The following is an 18,035-nucleotide window of genomic DNA, read 5'->3' as shown; positions in this document are numbered from 1 at the left end:
CTGCTCGATCACTGCCGTCTCTCAGCACTCTCTTCAACCACCTCAGCACTCTTCGACTGTTGCCACTGGCCGACCGTCGCCACTGTTGGCCTTCTTGTTTTGATGATGTTTAACAAACAATTTACTACTAATGTTGTTTGTCTAGTGTTTGTACATTCTTATTTATTATAGACAAACAACGTAGTTGGAGGATGGATGGATTGCGCCATAACGACGATATCAAATGGAGGTTGGCGGAATGTCGGTGAAGCCTTGCTATTCAAAGTTCAAGATCCAAGTTCAAGCTTCATCCGCGAGATTACCAAGTCAAGCTTATTGAAGATCAAGATCATTGCTTGGGTAATTTAGTTTAGGAATTTATATTATGTGTGTTAGTACTTTAAGCTCAATCATATACACACATACACGTTTTGGATTTTGTATATATATAGTTATATATATACATATATGTTTTGGTTTGATAGTTTTCAAGTTTTACTATGAAACAAATGAATAGAATTGGAAAATACTATTTTGTTTCATGTTTATATGCCTATATATGATTTCACCTTTAACAAGCTTATATTTAATGAAATCATATTTAGTGTTTTGAATATATTGCATAGAATATGCAAATTTATGAAAATATTGTATTTCTAGATTATAGACTTCATAACAACATGTTATATCTTTTATCAAGTCTATACAATCATTTCATAAGGTTTCAAAATGTTGTTTAAGTCAAAATATCAAAATATCAATTTTCAGGTTTTCATGTTTTGGACTATTTTGTAAAATGATGATATTTTTCATTTGGGAAGTCCTTTTTCGAAACCAGTCATTGTAGCATGTTTATTATCATGTCTACAATCATTCCCCAAAGTTTTACATTTTTTGGAATTTATTTGATATTTTTAAACAGCATTTCAAAATCAGATAAACAGTTTTCATATCAGTTTTCGGTCGACCGCACCGGTCGACCGAACCTGAGGTCAAAAGTTATTTTCGGTCGACCGACAATATAGCCGTTGCTTTTTAACGGCTCTTTCTCTGAGCTGTTTGCTGGGGTTTTTGGTCATTTTGTTTTGGGGGTTTTGCTGAGATTTCTAGTGGGTATATATACCCCATTGCTGATGTCTTTTCAAGTTAGCCAAGAGAGTTTTAAAACAAGTTTAAGAAAGTTTTTAATCAAGGGTTTAAGTTTTGTTTAAAAGAGTTTAAGAGTTTGTTTGAGTTTAGTTTGTGAAGCAAATTTCACAAGAGCAAAGAGGAGATCATCCTTTGGTGTTTGGGCATTCAACTCATCTCTCTCTCACTCTTGATCTATAGAGAAGTTTTCCTTAAACTCAATTCTAGCTATTTATTGTTTTGATCTTAATTTCCATAAGCTAGATTTATATATTGAGTTTAATTGTTTTATTGATACTCTTTGTTCACACACAACCTTTTGAGCTTATTGTATTTACATTCATAGTATAATTTTGGGTTGTGAGATTAGTGACTTAGAGTTGTGCTTAATTGAGTTCTCACCTTGTTTAGAGAACAAATCATTTGATTTATATTGTGCTTATTGTGAGGATTCACTTGTAATACACTTGTACACCGAGAGAAGTGTGTGGTGAGAGACGGGGTCGAATCCAAGAGGAGTGGCGTCGGTTGACGTGCCTAGGGAGAGGTTGTAACCGAGCACTTGAGGAGGAGGACACGGGCTAGGACCAACACTTAGTGTGTGAGGTGTGATTACATAGTGATTGTATTGTGAGGTGTAAACGTTGTTCGGGTGAACGTAGAAAACCCGGTTGTGATAGTGGAGATCTCCTCGAGGTGAGGAGCGGGGACGTAGGTCATGGGGACCGAACCTCGTAAACATATCGTTTTGTTTGTGATTGCATTGGCGTTCTTTTTCTTGTTTTCATATCTTATATCGCCTTTGTGTATTGCTCATCATATTACCCTATCACTTGTGTAGATTGTTTATTTTACCCTTGTGTTAGTTCATATATCCTTGCTCATATTTTTGTAATATCTCATTGATAGGATATATTCATTTGTTCATATTGCTTATCCTAGCTTACGTATCTTGTTGTATTTTATACTTGCTAGGATAACTTATTAATTAGTTTTAATTGGCATTTAATCGGATTAGATTAGCATAAGACCCTAATCACCCCCCCTCTAGGGTCTAACAGCCACCGCTTACGGTCTAGATCTAGTCAACGACCACTATCATCGCCGCTCGTGATCCAGATCTAGTCGTCGACCGTCATTGCTTCTGCCGTCGTTCGTTGATCGCAGCCACCGGTGTAAGGTATTTTCATGTTAAAGTTTATTTTTTTAAAGCGGATCCTTATGATTTTTCATGTCCATCATTAATAGAAAAGCTTATAAGTTAACTTGGAATTCTTTTATTATCATTTTTCTTGCAATTTTTGGCATCCTGTTATATAGTAGTGAAAATTACCAAGGTTATTTGTTTCTATAGGCCTGTCATCTGCTAAACCTACTATCTAAGGAACTTTTGGAAGACTTTGAAGCTTGCGAAGAGTTGTTCATACCAGTATTATCATTATGCTGATTTAGCGTGTGGCCATTAGATTAATGTTTTCTGAAAAATATTTATTAACCTGTAGATTGATGTGTTTTAGGTGTTATTTAAACTTGTAGTGTTAACTATCCTTGTTATTGCTGAGTCTGCCAACAATTGCATAAAGACGGTATGAACTTTGAGCACTTGATTTAGTCATATGATATTGTGGTTTTACTGATATTTTAGTATTTCAAATGTTGTGAAACTTCAAGGTTGCTCATGTTCTCGGATAGCTGATTCTATAAAGAATGACAGGAGTACGGTTCTTCGTGCCAGGTAAAAGGAATTTAGTTGATTTGTGCTTTGGTTTTATCCTCATTCAACTATATGTCGTGTTGTCTCAGGTGCTGTGAATATGCATTACTGATACTCGAATACTAGGCTGATGCTCCTGAAATGCAGAGATCAGCGGAGCTTTATGAAGATCTCATAAAGTGTTGTGTTGCAGATGCAATGGGTGAGGTATAAAATTTTAATTTGATAATACATTAATACTATATGAATGCTTCTAAACAGGTTTGTTCATCTTGAACAGAGTTATAAGCAGTGTGATAAATGTTTAGTAAATTACTTCTCTTTCTAAATCCATTGATTTAAAGTGATAAGCTGTAAGGCAGCTTTTGGTCTGATATATGAGGGCTTATGGAGGTCATGGACATAAATGAGTATTAGTTAAGAAGATTTATTAGGAAAGTGTTAATTGAAAACAGGATGGATCAAATGACCATTAATTGGACTAATGGTGAAAAGTGATTCATATAGCTAATCTCAATAATTTGGTATAGAGGCAATGACCATTAATTGGACTAATGGTGAAAAGTGATTCATATAGCTAATCTCAATAATTTGGTATAGAGGCTCAATTATTGGTTGTAGTTGTAGGTGAAAAGTGATTCATATAGCTAATCTCAATAATTTGGTATAGAGGCTCAATTATTGGTTGTAGTTGTAGTATTAAGGCTTAATTCTGAGGCACACATAATTCAGAAAAAAAACTTATACAGATGTTCCATAAAAAAGATGGGATACAAGTCGTGGCTTAGAATAGCTTTATCTATTCACTTAGATGGATTGTCAAGGTATTTTTCACATGGTGATCAATTTTTCTAGTACTATACTTGACATGCATGCTTCTTTGAAAACAATGCAAAGCTTTCATGCAATCCATTCTTTGTCACTATATTCGTTTTCATGATTTAGGTTGATACCAATCTTTCATGCGTGAATCGATTGTTTCCAAGCATTAAGTTCCCTGCATGAGTTTTGACAATTTCAGGTTGTCATAACTGTGTAGTTTTGCTACAATTTTATGGATTTTTTTTAACAAACAATGTAGGCGTGTCTATATGAATTATCTATTTCTTGCTTGTGCAGTTTATTCGTAATTTTCGTTGCAAATAGAGGGCTGAATTGCTATCCATAACTATATAGGTTTTTTCGTTAGTTTGGCTGCCGTCAGACTTTTAAATCTCATTATCATTTACACGTGGAAAAATGACTCTAGGTGAAATGCGAACGTTGACAAAGACAAGTGTCAAATACAAGCAAGATTGTAGTTAAGAAGGTGGCTAGACTAGGGTGGAGAGTATATTATAGTTATTAGACAGAGATGAGATATGTATGTCAGTAAATTCCCAGAGTCATTATTTATAGGGCTGCAGGGAGAAGGATGATCATCAGAAGTGTAATGTTAACTTGATGATGTGAAAGATTCGTTACTCTTAATCCAATGGATTTTAAGTAACCAACCTCCAGTCTTGATTAAGACTTAGCAGGGGAATAAAAAGAGGTAGACAAGGCACATCGCCTAGTGGGGCACTATCCATGAAGTCAAAATAGAGGCACATCATCTGGTAGGTCATTATCTGATGAGTTTGACTATCAGAGGTAACTATTAACGTGATAGTTTTGTAGACCTGCCATCCTATTGAAGAGGATTGGCGAATTGATAGACTATCAGAGGTAACTGTTAACGTGATAGTTTTGTGGTCCTGCCATCCTATTGAAGAGGATTGGCAAGCTTATGGACTATCAGAGGTAAATGTTAACGTGATAGTTTTGTGGTCCTGTCATCCTATTGAAGAGAATTGGCAAGTTAAGGGACTATCAGAGGTAAATGTTAACGTGATAGTTTTGTGGTCCTGCCATCCTATTGAAGAGGATTGGCAAGTTGAGAGATTATCAGAGGTAAATGTTAACGTGATAATTTTGTGGTCCTGCCATCCTATTGAAGAGGATTGGCAAGTTGAGAGACTATCAGAGGTAACTGTTAACGTGATAGTTTTGTGGTCCTATCATCCTATTAAAGAGGATTGACAAGCCGATGGACTATGAGAGGTAAATTTTAACGTGATAGTTTTGTGGTCCTGTCATCCTATTGAAGAGGATTGGCAAGTTGATGGACTATCAGAGGTAAATGTTAACATGATAGTTTTGTGGTCCTGCCATCCTATTGAAGAGGATTGGCAAGTTGAAAGACTATCAGAGGTAAATGTTAACATGATAGTTTTGTGGTCCTGCCATCCTATTGAATAGGATTGGCATATTGAGAGACTATCAGAGGTAGTTGTTAACGTGATAGTTTTGTGGTCTTGTCATCCTATTGAAGAGGATTGGCAAGTTGAGGGACTATCAGAGGTAAATGTTAACGTGATAGTTTTGTGGTCCTGCTATCCTATTGAAGAGGATTGGCAAGTTGAGAGACTATCAGAGGTAAATGTTAACGTGATAGTTTTGTGGTCCTGCCATCCTGTTGGAGAGGATTGGCAGATTGATGGACTATCAGAGGTAGATATTAACGTGATAGTTTTATGGATCTGCCATCCTATTGAAGCGGATTGGCAGATTGATAGACTATCAGAGGTGATCATTAACGTGATAGTTTTGATATACTTCATGGTTGACAGATGTATTCTATTGAACATGACAACTCTGTAGGCATATAAAATTGCTTATAGGTCCCCTAGCATAGCTCGGCACAAACCGACGAACCAACGAGGCGACGAGATCGACGAATCGCACAGAAGCGACGGAATGAATCCACCCGAGTGCAGAATTAAGCTAATGAGTTGAGGAATCAACGAGTCATCCAACCGAGAGCGGACTCGGACGAATCACGATCGAATCAAGATCAATTTCGGACTCGAACTCAGAAGCGGATTTACTGCCAAATCAGGAATCCAACTTACTGCCAAATCAGATCATCAAATCAGAGTCTCAGATCAACCGAAACACGGACAAACGAGACAACGGAAAACGACTCGAAAAAGTCGGAAAACACCGCCCGCGGGGGCTCGGCCAAAGCCGAGCCACCTCAAGGCGGCTCGGCCTTAGCCGAGCCACCTTGAGGTGGCTCCCCAGATCCGCTTTGATTGCCTATAAATAGAGGGCTTGAGGCTCATTGTAAAAGGTTGGACTTTTTGAGGCGAAACTCTGCTGGATTGAGAGCTCAACTTTGGAGTTTTGAAGCTTTGTGAAGACTTGGCTTTTCAGATCTGGTTCTTGGCGATCATCCACGTCAGATAAGGCAGGAGTTCAAGAGAGAGAGATCAGATCTGAGATCTACACGACTATCCTCCGGATCAAAACTTGGTTTTTGATCCCGAGAAGAGTATCGATTTCGCTTGGTCGATTTCGATTACAAAAGGCTATTATTTCCTTAGCGAAATAGTACCCCCGGCTATTATTTCCTTCGTGAAATAGCATCCGTCATATCGTGTAGATCCGACCGGATCAAGATCACGCGGTGGTCTACGGATTAACCCCGGCGCAGGCGAAGAACCCACACAAGCAAGAGACCGCAAAACAGGATCTTGCGATTTGTTCGAGAAAAGGAGAGTTGTAATTTTTCTTTTTTTCTTTGATTTTGTTGTAACCGGATCTTATAAAAAGACTGGATCTTTTGTAATCAAAAAACTATTACTTGAGAAAGCAATGACATCAATGAAAGCAACTTTCATCGTGAACAGATGATATGTTTATTTCTTATTCTGAATTGTCTTCATATTCTTGCTATTGTGATCGGGGACCTGTGATTGAGATTTACGTATTTGACGCTTAGCGTATTAGATTGAGAAAAAAAATAAATAGTGTATATTTATTCTCAATCTAATACGTCGCGGACTTGTTCACGTTCCGATTCCCGAGTATTTTGGAAAGCGGGGCATGATAGGTTTTAGTGGTGGCTCATGCAGGTCACGGTCCTGAGTCCTCACTAGTAAGAATATAGTAGACAATTTAGATACATATCATATTTCATCTGTAAGACTATAATTAAGTTCTTATACTATTATCTTAATAACTATGTTTTAGCCCCTATTTTCTAATATATTGTTTTGATTTTAACCCATTTGATCCTCGGTTTCCTTCAGAACCATGGTGGGTACTCAAGGTTTTAGTAACCCGTCTAGTAGGAATGCCCCGCAGCCCGAAGTGGATCCAAACCAACTTCTGGCGATGATTCAGGGATTGGTCACCAATTAGCAGCACCTGGCTAGACAGATACACAGGGAGCCTCAGCACCAGCCTCCCCCTCGCGCAGAGTCTGAAGTTAGAGAGTTTCGATATATGCAACTTCCTTCCTTTTCTGGTGTCGAGGGACCTTTAGCAGCAGAGGAGTTTCTCAAGGTCACTAAGACTATTCTCACGGTGACCCGCATTCCCCATGCTGAATGGGTAGACCTCATGGATATTCAGCTCACCGACACCGCTTGAATATGGTGAGCAGCTAAGAAGACTCATCTGGAGAGGCCCATCTTGTGGGAGACACTCACTGACCGCTTCAATAGGAAATATTTTCCTCAGTCAGCTCGGGATGAACTCCTACGAAGATTTGTTAAGCTCAAGCAAGGAGGGCAAACAGTTGATGAGTACGAGGCCGAGTTTTCTTCTTTGAGCCGATATGCTCCCCACTTGGTTACAGACCCTACGATTAGAAGGCATCAGTTTCAGAAGGGTCAGGACAAGTACATTAGGATGGCTCTGGCAGGTAGAGCCTTGGTGACCTATGATGCGGTACTAGATGTAGCACGCGAGATTGAGAGCGTGCATAAGGAACCTGAAGACTCTCACGTGATTCAGAGCAGGACACCAGCAGCTCCGGCTCGAAATGTCGAGCGTCCCCCTTCGAGACAGCAGCAGCAGGATCAACAGAGGCAGCAGCATTCCCAGCGTCAACCATCTCATCAGACTCACCCTTATCAGCGTCCTGGAGAGAAGTTTCAGAGCCAGCCTTTGGTGAAGTGTTCTTATTGTAGCCATGCCGAGCATATTCAGCAAGATTGTCCCAGACGTCTTCGTTTGTGCTTCACCTACTGGTCCCCCGGTCATCTCAGTCGGGACTGTCCTCAGCAGCAGCAGGCTCGTTTGCCCCCACCTCCAGCTCGGGCAGCTCTTTCAGCTCTACCTCGACCAGCCCCGGCAGCACTACCTCAACATAGATCTTATCCTCGAGCAGGGCCACTTCCCCTACAGTAACAGGTATATCAGGAGGCATACAGACAACAACCTCGGCGACAGATGTTTATGATGTCAGCCGTAGAAGCTGAGGCGAGCGACTAGGTTATCACTGGTAAGAATTGATCATCTTAGTCTTATTTGCATATGAACTTCCTTATTTAGCATTACATAATGATATCATGATAGGATTGTTTATGAATACTAAGTTAGTTGCATTTACATCCTCCTATAATAGGCAAGGTTCTTGTTTCTTCCGTTCCTGCTTTATCACTCTTTGATTCTGGAGCCTCCCATTGTTTCTTGTCTCGTCGATTTGCGAGGGCCCACTCTCTTCCTATATCTCTTCTGACTATGGGCTGGAATATAACCACTTGTAGTGGCGTCTTAGTAGCATCCAGTGGTTATGAAGCATGACCTGTGGTTATCTACGGGAGGGAATTCTTTGCAGACTTTCCGGTGATTGATTTGCCGAGTTTTGATATAGTATTTAGGATGGATTGGTTGGGATTGTTCTTTGCCACCATTGATTGTCACCGTCGGAGCATAGTATTCGAGATACTGGATCACCAGAGATTTGAGTTCCTTAGTGGTAGTACATCGGCCGGACCTGTGGAGTACAGAGCTAGACCGAAGAAGGCGACGTAAGCTACAATGAAAGTGGAATCCGAGAAGCCAGATGTAGTTCGAGAATTTGAAGATGTGTTTCCCGACGATATTTACGGATTGCCACCGGATCGAGCGATTGAGTTTTTCATAGATTTGAAGCCTGGAGTTGCGCCAATCTCCAAGACCCCTTATCGTATGCCCCCGACTAAGTTGGCTGAGCTTCGGATTCAGTTGGATGACCTTTTGTAGAGAGGGTTGATTCGACCCAGTGTATCAGCATGGGGAGCACCTGTGTTGCTTGTGGGGAAGAAGGATGGATCCAAGCGGATGTGCATCGACTACCGAGAGTTAAATACGGTGACAGTGAAGAATAAGTATCCACTTCCCCGTATTGATGATATCTTTAATCAATTGGGAGGATCAAGAGTATTTTCTAAGATGGATTTGCGGAGCGGGTATCACCAGGTGAAGGTTAAGGATTCTGATGTCCCCAAGACTACGTTCCAGACGAGATATGGACATTATGAATTCTTAGTGATGCCGTTTAGTGTGACTAATGCGTCGGCGACATTCATGAACCTGATAAATCTGGTATTATATGATGTGCTGGACAAGTTTGTGGAAGTCTTTATTGATGATACTTGGTGTACTCTAAGAGTAAGGTGGAGCATGCAAAGCATTTGCAGTAAGTGTTGAAGACCTTAAGAGAGCATCGACTATTTGCCAAGTATAGTAAGTGCCAGTTTTGACTGGATCATATTGCATTTCTAGGGCACGTGGTGTCAGGAGACGGCATATCAGTGGATTCGGAGAAGGTATCTACAGTGAAGGATTGGCCTACCCCTAAGTCGGTGTCTGATATTAAGAGCTTCCTAGGATTAGTTGGTTACTACCATCGCTTCATCAGAGATTTTTTGAAGATTGCAGAGCCGATGACACGACTTACTAGGAAGGATATTAAGTTTGTCTGGTCCGACACTTATGAGCAGGTGTTTGAGGAGTTAAAGTCTCGACTAATATCGGCCCCGGTCTTAACAATACCAGATAAGAGTAGGAACTTTAAAGTGTTATGCGGATTGGGATGTGTTCTTCAGCAGGATGGTCATGTGGTAGCATATGCTTCTCGTCAGTTGAAGAAGCATGAGCAGAATTATCCTACCCACGACTTGGAGTTGGCAGCTGTGATTTTTGCCCTTAAGCTTTGGAGGCATTATTTGTTGGGAGAGCAAGTGAATGTGTTCACTGATCATAAGAGCTTGAAGTACATATTTACTCAGAAGGAGCTTAACATAAGGCAACCCCGATGGTTAGAGCTGATGGCGGATTACGACATTGATCTTCAGTATCACCTTGGTAAGGTAAATGTAGTACCAGATGCATTGAGCCGATTGTCGACGATCATGACCCTCACGGCGCAGTGGAAACTTCAACAGGAAGTGAGGGATATGAGTATAGAAGTTCTTCTTCCAGGAGTCACCGCTTCTTTGATGAATCTTCAGATTCAATCGACACTGATCGAACGAATCAAGGTTGCACAAGCAGGTGACCCATTTCTTCAGAAGTATAGAGAGCTTGTAGTGGCTGGTCTTCAATCGGAATTTGTTGTTCATGAGGACGGATCCTTACGGTTTGGGAATCGTATCTGTGTACCAGGAGGAGATATTCGAGAGGAGATACTATGAGAAGCTCATAGTTTACCATATTCTATTCACTCTGGAGGTACGAAGATGTATAAGGATCTGAAGCTGAATTTTTGGTGGCGTGGTATGAAGAGAGATGTGACTCGTAGTGTGGCTAAGTGCCTTGTATGTTAGTAGGTGAAGGCAGAGCCTCGGCACATCGTAGGTCTTTTGCAGCCATTGCCTATTCCGGAATGGAAGTGGCAGCATATCACCATGGACTTCGTTACTGCCTTACCTCGGAGCACTAGACAAAATGACGTTGTTTGGGTGATCGTAGATCTATTAACCAAATAGGCTCATTTCATTCCCTTCCGAGTGGGACAGTCAACGGAGCATCTTTCTCAGAGATACATAGAGGTAAATATTTATCTCTATATATTTTAATGAGTTCCTTTCCCAAGAGTTTTAGTAAATCTCTCGTATTGCAGGAGATCATGTGATTACATGGAGTTCCAGTGTGCATCATTTCAGATCGCGATACCCGATTTACTTCAGAGTTCTGGAAGAGTTTGCAGGCGAGTCTGGGGACCAGTCTCAGTTTCAGCACAGATTATTATCCCCAGACTGATGGATAGTCAGAGAGGACTATTCAGATTTTGGAGGATATGCTCAAACCTTGTATGCTTGATTTCCACGGGTCGTGGGAAGATCACTTGCATTTGGTAGAGTTTGCATACAACAATAGCATCCAGGCAAGCATTGGGATGGCCCTTTTTGCAGCATTGTATGGGAGGAAGTGCCGCTCTCCTTTGAGTTTGGACGATTTTGGTGAGCGGGAGATTTTTGAACCAGAGTTGATTGACAAATCAGTTGATGCAGTCAGGATCATTCGGGAGCGACTCCGCATTGGGCAGACGTGAAGCACCGGCACTTGGAGTTTCAGCCAGGAGTTCATGTGTTCCTGAAGATTTTCCCCAACCGAGGCACCATTCACTTTGGAAGGCGTGGGAAGTTGAGTCCCCGATATGTGGGACCTTTCGACGTATTAGAGAGAGTAGGAGTAGTGGCGTACCGACTTGCATTACCACCCACCCTGGCTGGAGTGCATAACGTATTCCACGTCTCTCAGTTACGGAAATACGTCGGAGATCCGAGTCATGTCGTAGATTTCTCAGAGATTGAGGTACGATTCGATTTGACATACGAGAAGCAGCCAGTGACGATTCTGGACCGAAGGGAGAAGACCCTCCGGAACAAGATCGTCTCGCTTGTTCGTGTGATGTGGCATCCAGATTCTCCTGGAGAGTCGACTTGGGAAACTGAGTCTAAGATGCGACATCGATACCCTTATTTATTTCCCAAATCTTAACTGTCATGTTTTATATCTTATTTTAAATCACCTTGTATGACTTTTCTCATTTATGGATATGCAATATATTTTGAACCTTATATCCTTGTATGACTTTTCTCATTTATGGATATGCAATATATTTTGAACCTTATATGAGTTGAATTGAATCTATCTTTATATTTCATATATTTTGAACCTTATATGAGTTGAATTGAATCTATCTTTATATTTCGTCCTTGTTATTTTAATTCCTAGGACGGAATTTGATTTAAGGGGAGTAGGATGTAAAGACCGTAAAATTTAATACTAGTTAAAATAGTTTTCTATTATTTTTAAATATTTAATTATTATTTTTAGAAGATTGTTTGTATTTTCGTTAATTTTCAGTAATTTTCTATGATTTAAAATCCAAATTTTATATTTATACAAATGATTTTAATATCTGTAAATTTATTTAATCTTCTAAATTTATATAATGTATATTTATACAAGGAAAAATATAGGGAAACTTCTATTTTCTCTAACTATGCTTTTGTATTAGGTTCATTGTTTACAATATTAGTATTTCTAGTATGTATCGTTGCGATATTTGTTGGTTTCTCTATTGCAAAAAACATGTGATGTAATTTGTATTAGTATTTCTAGTGTTTGTCTTTAGTAATGTTCCCTTATTTCTGTTGGAAAATTTGATGTAATTCGAACGCTGGTCATTAGCTCCGATTATAGTTGGAAATATTTGTTTTGGGGCATAATAGGTTTTATGTGTAATTTGGCAACTCAGTTTATTCCAAATTGTGAAAGAGGAAATGTTGAAAATGATGAGCAGTTTAAAGAGTTAAGAATGAAACGGTTGAGGAGCTGGAGTTTGAGCTAAGTTATTGTTATGTTAACATGAGTGAGATGAAGAAAGAGGAACTTGGCTTGCGGTTATTCTATGGAGTTAAGAATGAAACCTGTAACATGACCTTTTGCATGTGTGTTGTTCAAGCATCTCAAGATGGTAAGTGGTGATTCTCAAATGGTAACTGTCAAAATGTAACAAGCGAACCACTAACATAAACCAGAACAGGGAAAAAGAATAAAAAGAATGCCCATTAGCATACCTTCAACTAAATTATATGGCAGACAGTATTTACAATACATGCAGCCCACAAGAATTGAAGATAGCATATGGCTTCCATTAGCATATGACAGAATTAACAAATGTAACAAGCATACACCCACCACTTACTCACAAACTGATGTCAAAATTAACAAAAGTACATACATAAAACCCAACCACTTCTCACAAACTGATATCAAAAGCATTAACCACATGGAATAACAAGAGTACATACATAAAACCCACCACTTACTCACAAACTGATGTCAAAATTAACAAAAGTACATACATAAAACCCAACCACTTCTCACAAACTGATATCAAAAGCATTAACCCACAACTTTCACAATGTATTCCACCAGAATCCATAAACCAGTCTTACAATCCATAAACCAGAAATTAAGCAAGTTGTTGGCTTCAAGAGTCAAAATGAAAATGCTCATAATACAGTCTTACAATCCATAAACCAGAAATATATTCCACCAGAATCATATGAAAGTCCAAACAACAGCAGCAGGGTTAAACAACTACTTTGTTGTATTATTTATGTCTGAGTACTAAAAATAGCATAACGGAACTTCATATAAACCAAAATTAACCAAGTTGTTGGCTTCAGGAGTCAAGAACAGAATAAGTGCATCCTTGCATCTTCTATTGCATTGCCAAAAAAGATGAACAAAGCTCAGTGACCAGAGAACAAATTCCTGCATCTATCTGCTGAAAACATCATGTCTGCAATTTTAATTCTTGAATACAGTACCTGCAAGGAGCGTGCAACAAGTATACATCAGATGTAATCTAATTTGTAGATGTAATCTGAAACAGAAGGTTCATAGCACAACATTAACGTGCAAGAGCTTATGGCAAAAAGAAAAACTTGTGTAAAATGATTATTAAAGGAAGGAAAAATGGAATTAATTGATGATGACCTTTTTCAGTGTCAATCTTTTGACGCACGCAATAACTTACTTTATGTGATATAAAGAAGGTACCAGATTTCACAGATAATACTCTAGCTAATAGAGACCTATATTTTTCAATTTTTGTAATATTTCACGAACTATATACTCCATTAATCCATGCGGTAGAACTGTTGTATTTCTATTGAGAGGATACGTGTTGTAGAATTCATAGAGAGCCTTAGGTTTTCCTCACTTATTTCACCCATGTTATTGGGTTTAAATTTCTGAATATTCTGTGTAGACTGTGTATCTATATTTTTTCATACAGGTGAAACCAATGTGTTTTAGTTAATTATTACCAAAGCTATATGCATGGAAATACAAGGATATAAGATATTTGTAATTCTAAAGCCTATCACATAAGACTAATTGTTTCTGGATATACCTTTAGAACTACTCCCCCATCATCCCCATAGAAGCATGTAGAAGACCGTCTTCATTGGAGCCCATCATCCCCATCTTCACTTGATGACCCATTACCCTCTTGCCAATTTGTATCACCGCATGTAGAAGACCTACATTATAAAGAAAAAATATATATATACACCAAGGGGATAATAGAAGGTGAAGAATAAGAAAGGATTAAATAATAAAAGAATTACTACTTACGGATTTGTGAGTGCCGGACAATTTCGCTTATCATGTGATTGGCCTACTTTACCACACCCGTGGCAACGTCTATCTTTTTTATTTTTTGCTCTAGCCATTGCTTTCTCTTTTCCTCCCTTCAACCTTTTGCCGCACCCTTTTGCTCGCACTTGATCGGGTTCATTGAAACTATTTTGAAAAGTACAAGAATCCTGCACACTAGTACCATCATCCATTAAATTACTACTCATTTGATTATTTTTCTCGGTGAAGCTCTTTGCAACCGTGCGGCCACTAACCGTCTGAGTACTAATGAATTGGTCGATTTGCTCATTAATGATACGCACTCCATCGGTAAACATCTTCCTCGTTTCTTCACCCAAAATCATTGTCACCACCAAAATCCCTCACTGATCAATTTCAATTGACGGTGAGTCCACCAAAAATATTTTTTTTTCTGGCCCTCTTGATTCTCTCCATGAGCAAGAGGTCCACTTTCAGTTCGGAGTCCCTTTTCGATCTTCCTCGTTTCTTCACATACAAGGGACTTGTCAACTAATTCCAAAGATGATTGGATAAATTGACTTCGTGTTAAAAGATAAGAATTGTCAGGGTTTATCTGCATACCTTTATCATCAACCACTATCCCCGATTATGCAGACTTAGTCCACCTCTTTAAGATGTATTTATCGGGCAATATTTCAGCATCAAATTTCATCAAGTAGGAGATAATGTGAGTACATACGATTCCGGCGCTTTCAAACTTTTTACAACTACAAGAAACCAAATCCAAGTCCTTGTCATAAACGATTTCGCGGACTTTGCTTGTTGCGAGCTTCTTTCTTTGAATTTGATACACACGGCGATTGTCGGTTTCCCTAACAAACTGCAACTTGTAGTTAAAGCTGTCACACACTTCAACCTCAAACTTGAAATACATCTCATTAGTGTAAATATCAACCATTTGCTCCAAAAAGTCATGATTTATTCTTAGTTTAGGTTTCTCAATCAAGTCTTTGTGATCGGCCATCAACTCCTCGTGACGTTGGCGCACTAGTCCCCTGCCAAACTGTATCATAAAATCCACCAATGAATTATTCTTCGAAACAAATTTCTTGAAGAATGCATGTCCACTTTCTGCTCGTTGGCTACTTGACATGTCTGCTGAGAAAATGTGATTAACATATACAGGAATCCATCTTGACCGAAGTTCATATTGGTCTTGCAACCACCTGTTTCCTTCTAACCCACTTTTCCTAATCAGACTTTTCCATTGTGTGTCAAATTCTTCAGGAGTCTCTGATTTCCAAATGCAAGCCGAGAACTCACTTTTATAAATACTATACTTCACTGCATCAATTTTCTCAGAAAACTTCATTAATATATGCCAACTACAATACCTGTCAAAAGAATTAAATAAAGTGTTAAAAAGAAAGACTATGCATATAAATATTTTTAATAATATACACAAACTATAATACCTGTGAAAAGTATTTGGAAGAACAAGAGGGAATGCCTTAGTCATCGCTGGGTCTTGATCGGTAATAATCATCTTCGGGGCACCACCAGGCATACTTTCCAAAAATTGATTAAATAACCACACAAAATCATCAACGCTCTCATGATTCAAAAATCCACAAGCAAAAATAATTGTTTGACCATGATTGTTAACCCCCATTATTGGTGCAAATATAAAGCCATAGCGATTAGTGTTGTAAGTAGTATCAAAGATTACAACATCACCGAAAAATTTATAAGCCCGCCTTGATCTTGCATCGGACCAAAAACAACGAGTAATCTTTTGTTCCTCATCGGCCTCAATTTGAAAAGTAAATGCGGGATTCTTTCCTTGTTCTAATTTTAAATATTCATAAAACATTTCACCATCATGCCCCTTCAAATCAGCCCGTATATCCCTTTCATGATTATACAAATCTCTTTGAGTGCACCCTATATTTTCTATACCTCCTGATTGTACTCCAAGAAAACTGAATTGTTGATGCTGAGGTATATTCACCATGGATAACTGTTTAGTTAGAGACTTTGTTGCGGCTGAAACGTTACGATGAGATCTTAAAAGATGAACCTTTGATGGTGTTGATAGTGGGTGACTATGCTCCTCATTAAAAACAGTAACAATGTATTTTCCGGAGTTTGATTTCAAAACAGCAATTTTGGCAGTACAATCCTCAGCTAAGTTTCCCCGACGTCTTTTCTTTCCAACATCCGCGATTTTTAAAGATTTTCCTTTTTTAAAACAAACATACTCCTTCCTTATTTCACAACTTCCCGGCTCTTTCTGAGTAGTCCAAGACCTTACACTAAACCCAGTTGCTTTAGCATAAGCATTATAGAATGTCAAAACATCATCTATTGTGTCAAATTCTTGCCCTTTTTTTGGCCTCAGCTCATCTGAAACTTGAGGAGTATATATCAAATCATCGTCGTCCAAGTTTACTTCATTAGCTTCAGTGCCCAAGTTATCCATTCTGTAATTAACCATGTTAAAAATATATGTATATTAAGATGCAGCAAGTATTGCATACTAACAGGTTTAATAATCAAGGTGCCCCTAGCAATAAAATATTTTTCGTAATAGAAAGATACAGGTGTATGGGGGGTTTACAAATGATCCTATCACTGTAAGAAATTGATACTATGAAAAAATATGAGTACAAATGATCCTATCACTGTAAGAAATAAATGAAATCATTTGAAAGCATTTAGACCATAAGCCATAGTGTTAAGTTTCAATGTGATCGGCCAGTTTGCATTTCTCAATACTTTTAACACAAGTAGCTAGGTCTAAAAGCATTATGGGCTCTGTATTTGGATAGACCTAACTGTTCATAAAGGAAAAGGCATTTATAACAATCTGGTGAGTACAAGACTGATACTGAGCACAAAATACAAATTGCCCAGGCACAAGACATACGAAAATATTTCATACAAATAATAAAAAATTTCAGATCTACAAAATCATATAAGCATGTCATATTCTCTTCATAACCATCACATTCTCCACACACAAAATTAAACTTTTAGATCTCACAGAATTATTTTAATCTCACAAGCCATGTAGATGATGCATCCTACAGTACCCTTTAGATATCCAGATGCATACCCATTCTATCTAGAAGTAAAATAATAAAAAATGAAAAAAATTGTTGTCACTAGCGAGATTAAAATATGGAAGCAAAAGAAAAAGAGTCATAGTGTTATGATTATAGATTGATTCCTAAATAAAATACCGATAGAGCTCTGTACCTTCAACCACGAGCATGTCTGCGGTGACTTGTAGCCGGAGGAGGAGGAGAAATGGGGGAAATCGGCTGATTCAACACGGAGCTTCAGCGGTGATCTTGGGAGAAATGGGGGAGAAATGGGGGAAGAAGAAGCAGGGGGTCACGAGCACTTGGAAGAAAAATAAATGCGCTGTGGGGTTTTTGATTTCGTCGTCGCCAATTTTTCAAAAAACCAATAAAGCTGTGATTTTGGGAGAAATGGGGGAAGAAGAAGCAGGGGGTCACGAGCAGCACTTGGACGAAAATTAATGCGCTGTGGGATGTTTTGATTTCGTCGTCGCCAACTTTTCAAAAAAAACCCTGCTTTATCCCACACGAGCTCGAGATTCAGTGATTCCCATTAACTGCTGCTTCGTCGCCAATTTATCAAAAAAACCCCTGCTTTTAACAATTCGGAGCTGATGCGTACGCACTTATGCGCATGGGAAATCTTCTGTATATATATATATATATATGTATATATATATATATATATA

At 38.7% G+C, this 18,035-nt stretch overlaps 2 protein-coding genes and 1 long non-coding RNA gene across 3 annotated transcripts in view; 1 reads left to right on the top strand and 2 right to left on the bottom strand.

Moving 5' to 3' along the window:
• LOC109821587 overlaps positions 1-8,041 on the top strand; it is a 15,390-nt gene extending 7,349 nt beyond the window's left edge. The window contains exons 2-4 of the mRNA XM_020387762.1: positions 2,753-2,828; positions 2,948-3,028; positions 7,370-8,041. Coding sequence (XP_020243351.1) covers positions 2,753-2,828; positions 2,948-3,028; positions 7,370-8,041 — 829 coding nt within the window. The remainder of the gene's footprint in view (positions 1-2,752; positions 2,829-2,947; positions 3,029-7,369) is intronic.
• Positions 13,007-14,626, bottom strand: LOC109822914. Its single transcript, XR_002242310.1, has 3 exons — positions 14,276-14,626; positions 14,052-14,181; positions 13,007-13,464 (listed from the first exon to the last, which is right to left on the bottom strand). It is a non-coding gene; the product is annotated as an uncharacterized LOC109822914 (long non-coding RNA).
• LOC109822913 (protein FAR1-RELATED SEQUENCE 5-like) lies at positions 14,783-17,847 on the bottom strand. Its single transcript, XM_020389179.1, has 3 exons — positions 17,522-17,847; positions 15,736-16,743; positions 14,783-15,654 (listed from the first exon to the last, which is right to left on the bottom strand). Exons 2-3 carry the CDS (start codon positions 16,740-16,742, stop codon positions 14,907-14,909), a joined length of 1,755 nt encoding a protein of 584 aa, XP_020244768.1. The 5' UTR covers position 16,743; positions 17,522-17,847; the 3' UTR covers positions 14,783-14,906.

The sequence above is a fragment of the Asparagus officinalis genome, chromosome 8 (genome assembly GCF_001876935.1).
Source record: "Asparagus officinalis chromosome 8, Aspof.V1, whole genome shotgun sequence".
NCBI lineage: Eukaryota > Viridiplantae > Streptophyta > Magnoliopsida > Asparagales > Asparagaceae > Asparagus > Asparagus officinalis.
This window is presented reverse-complemented; position numbering and strand designations above follow the sequence as displayed.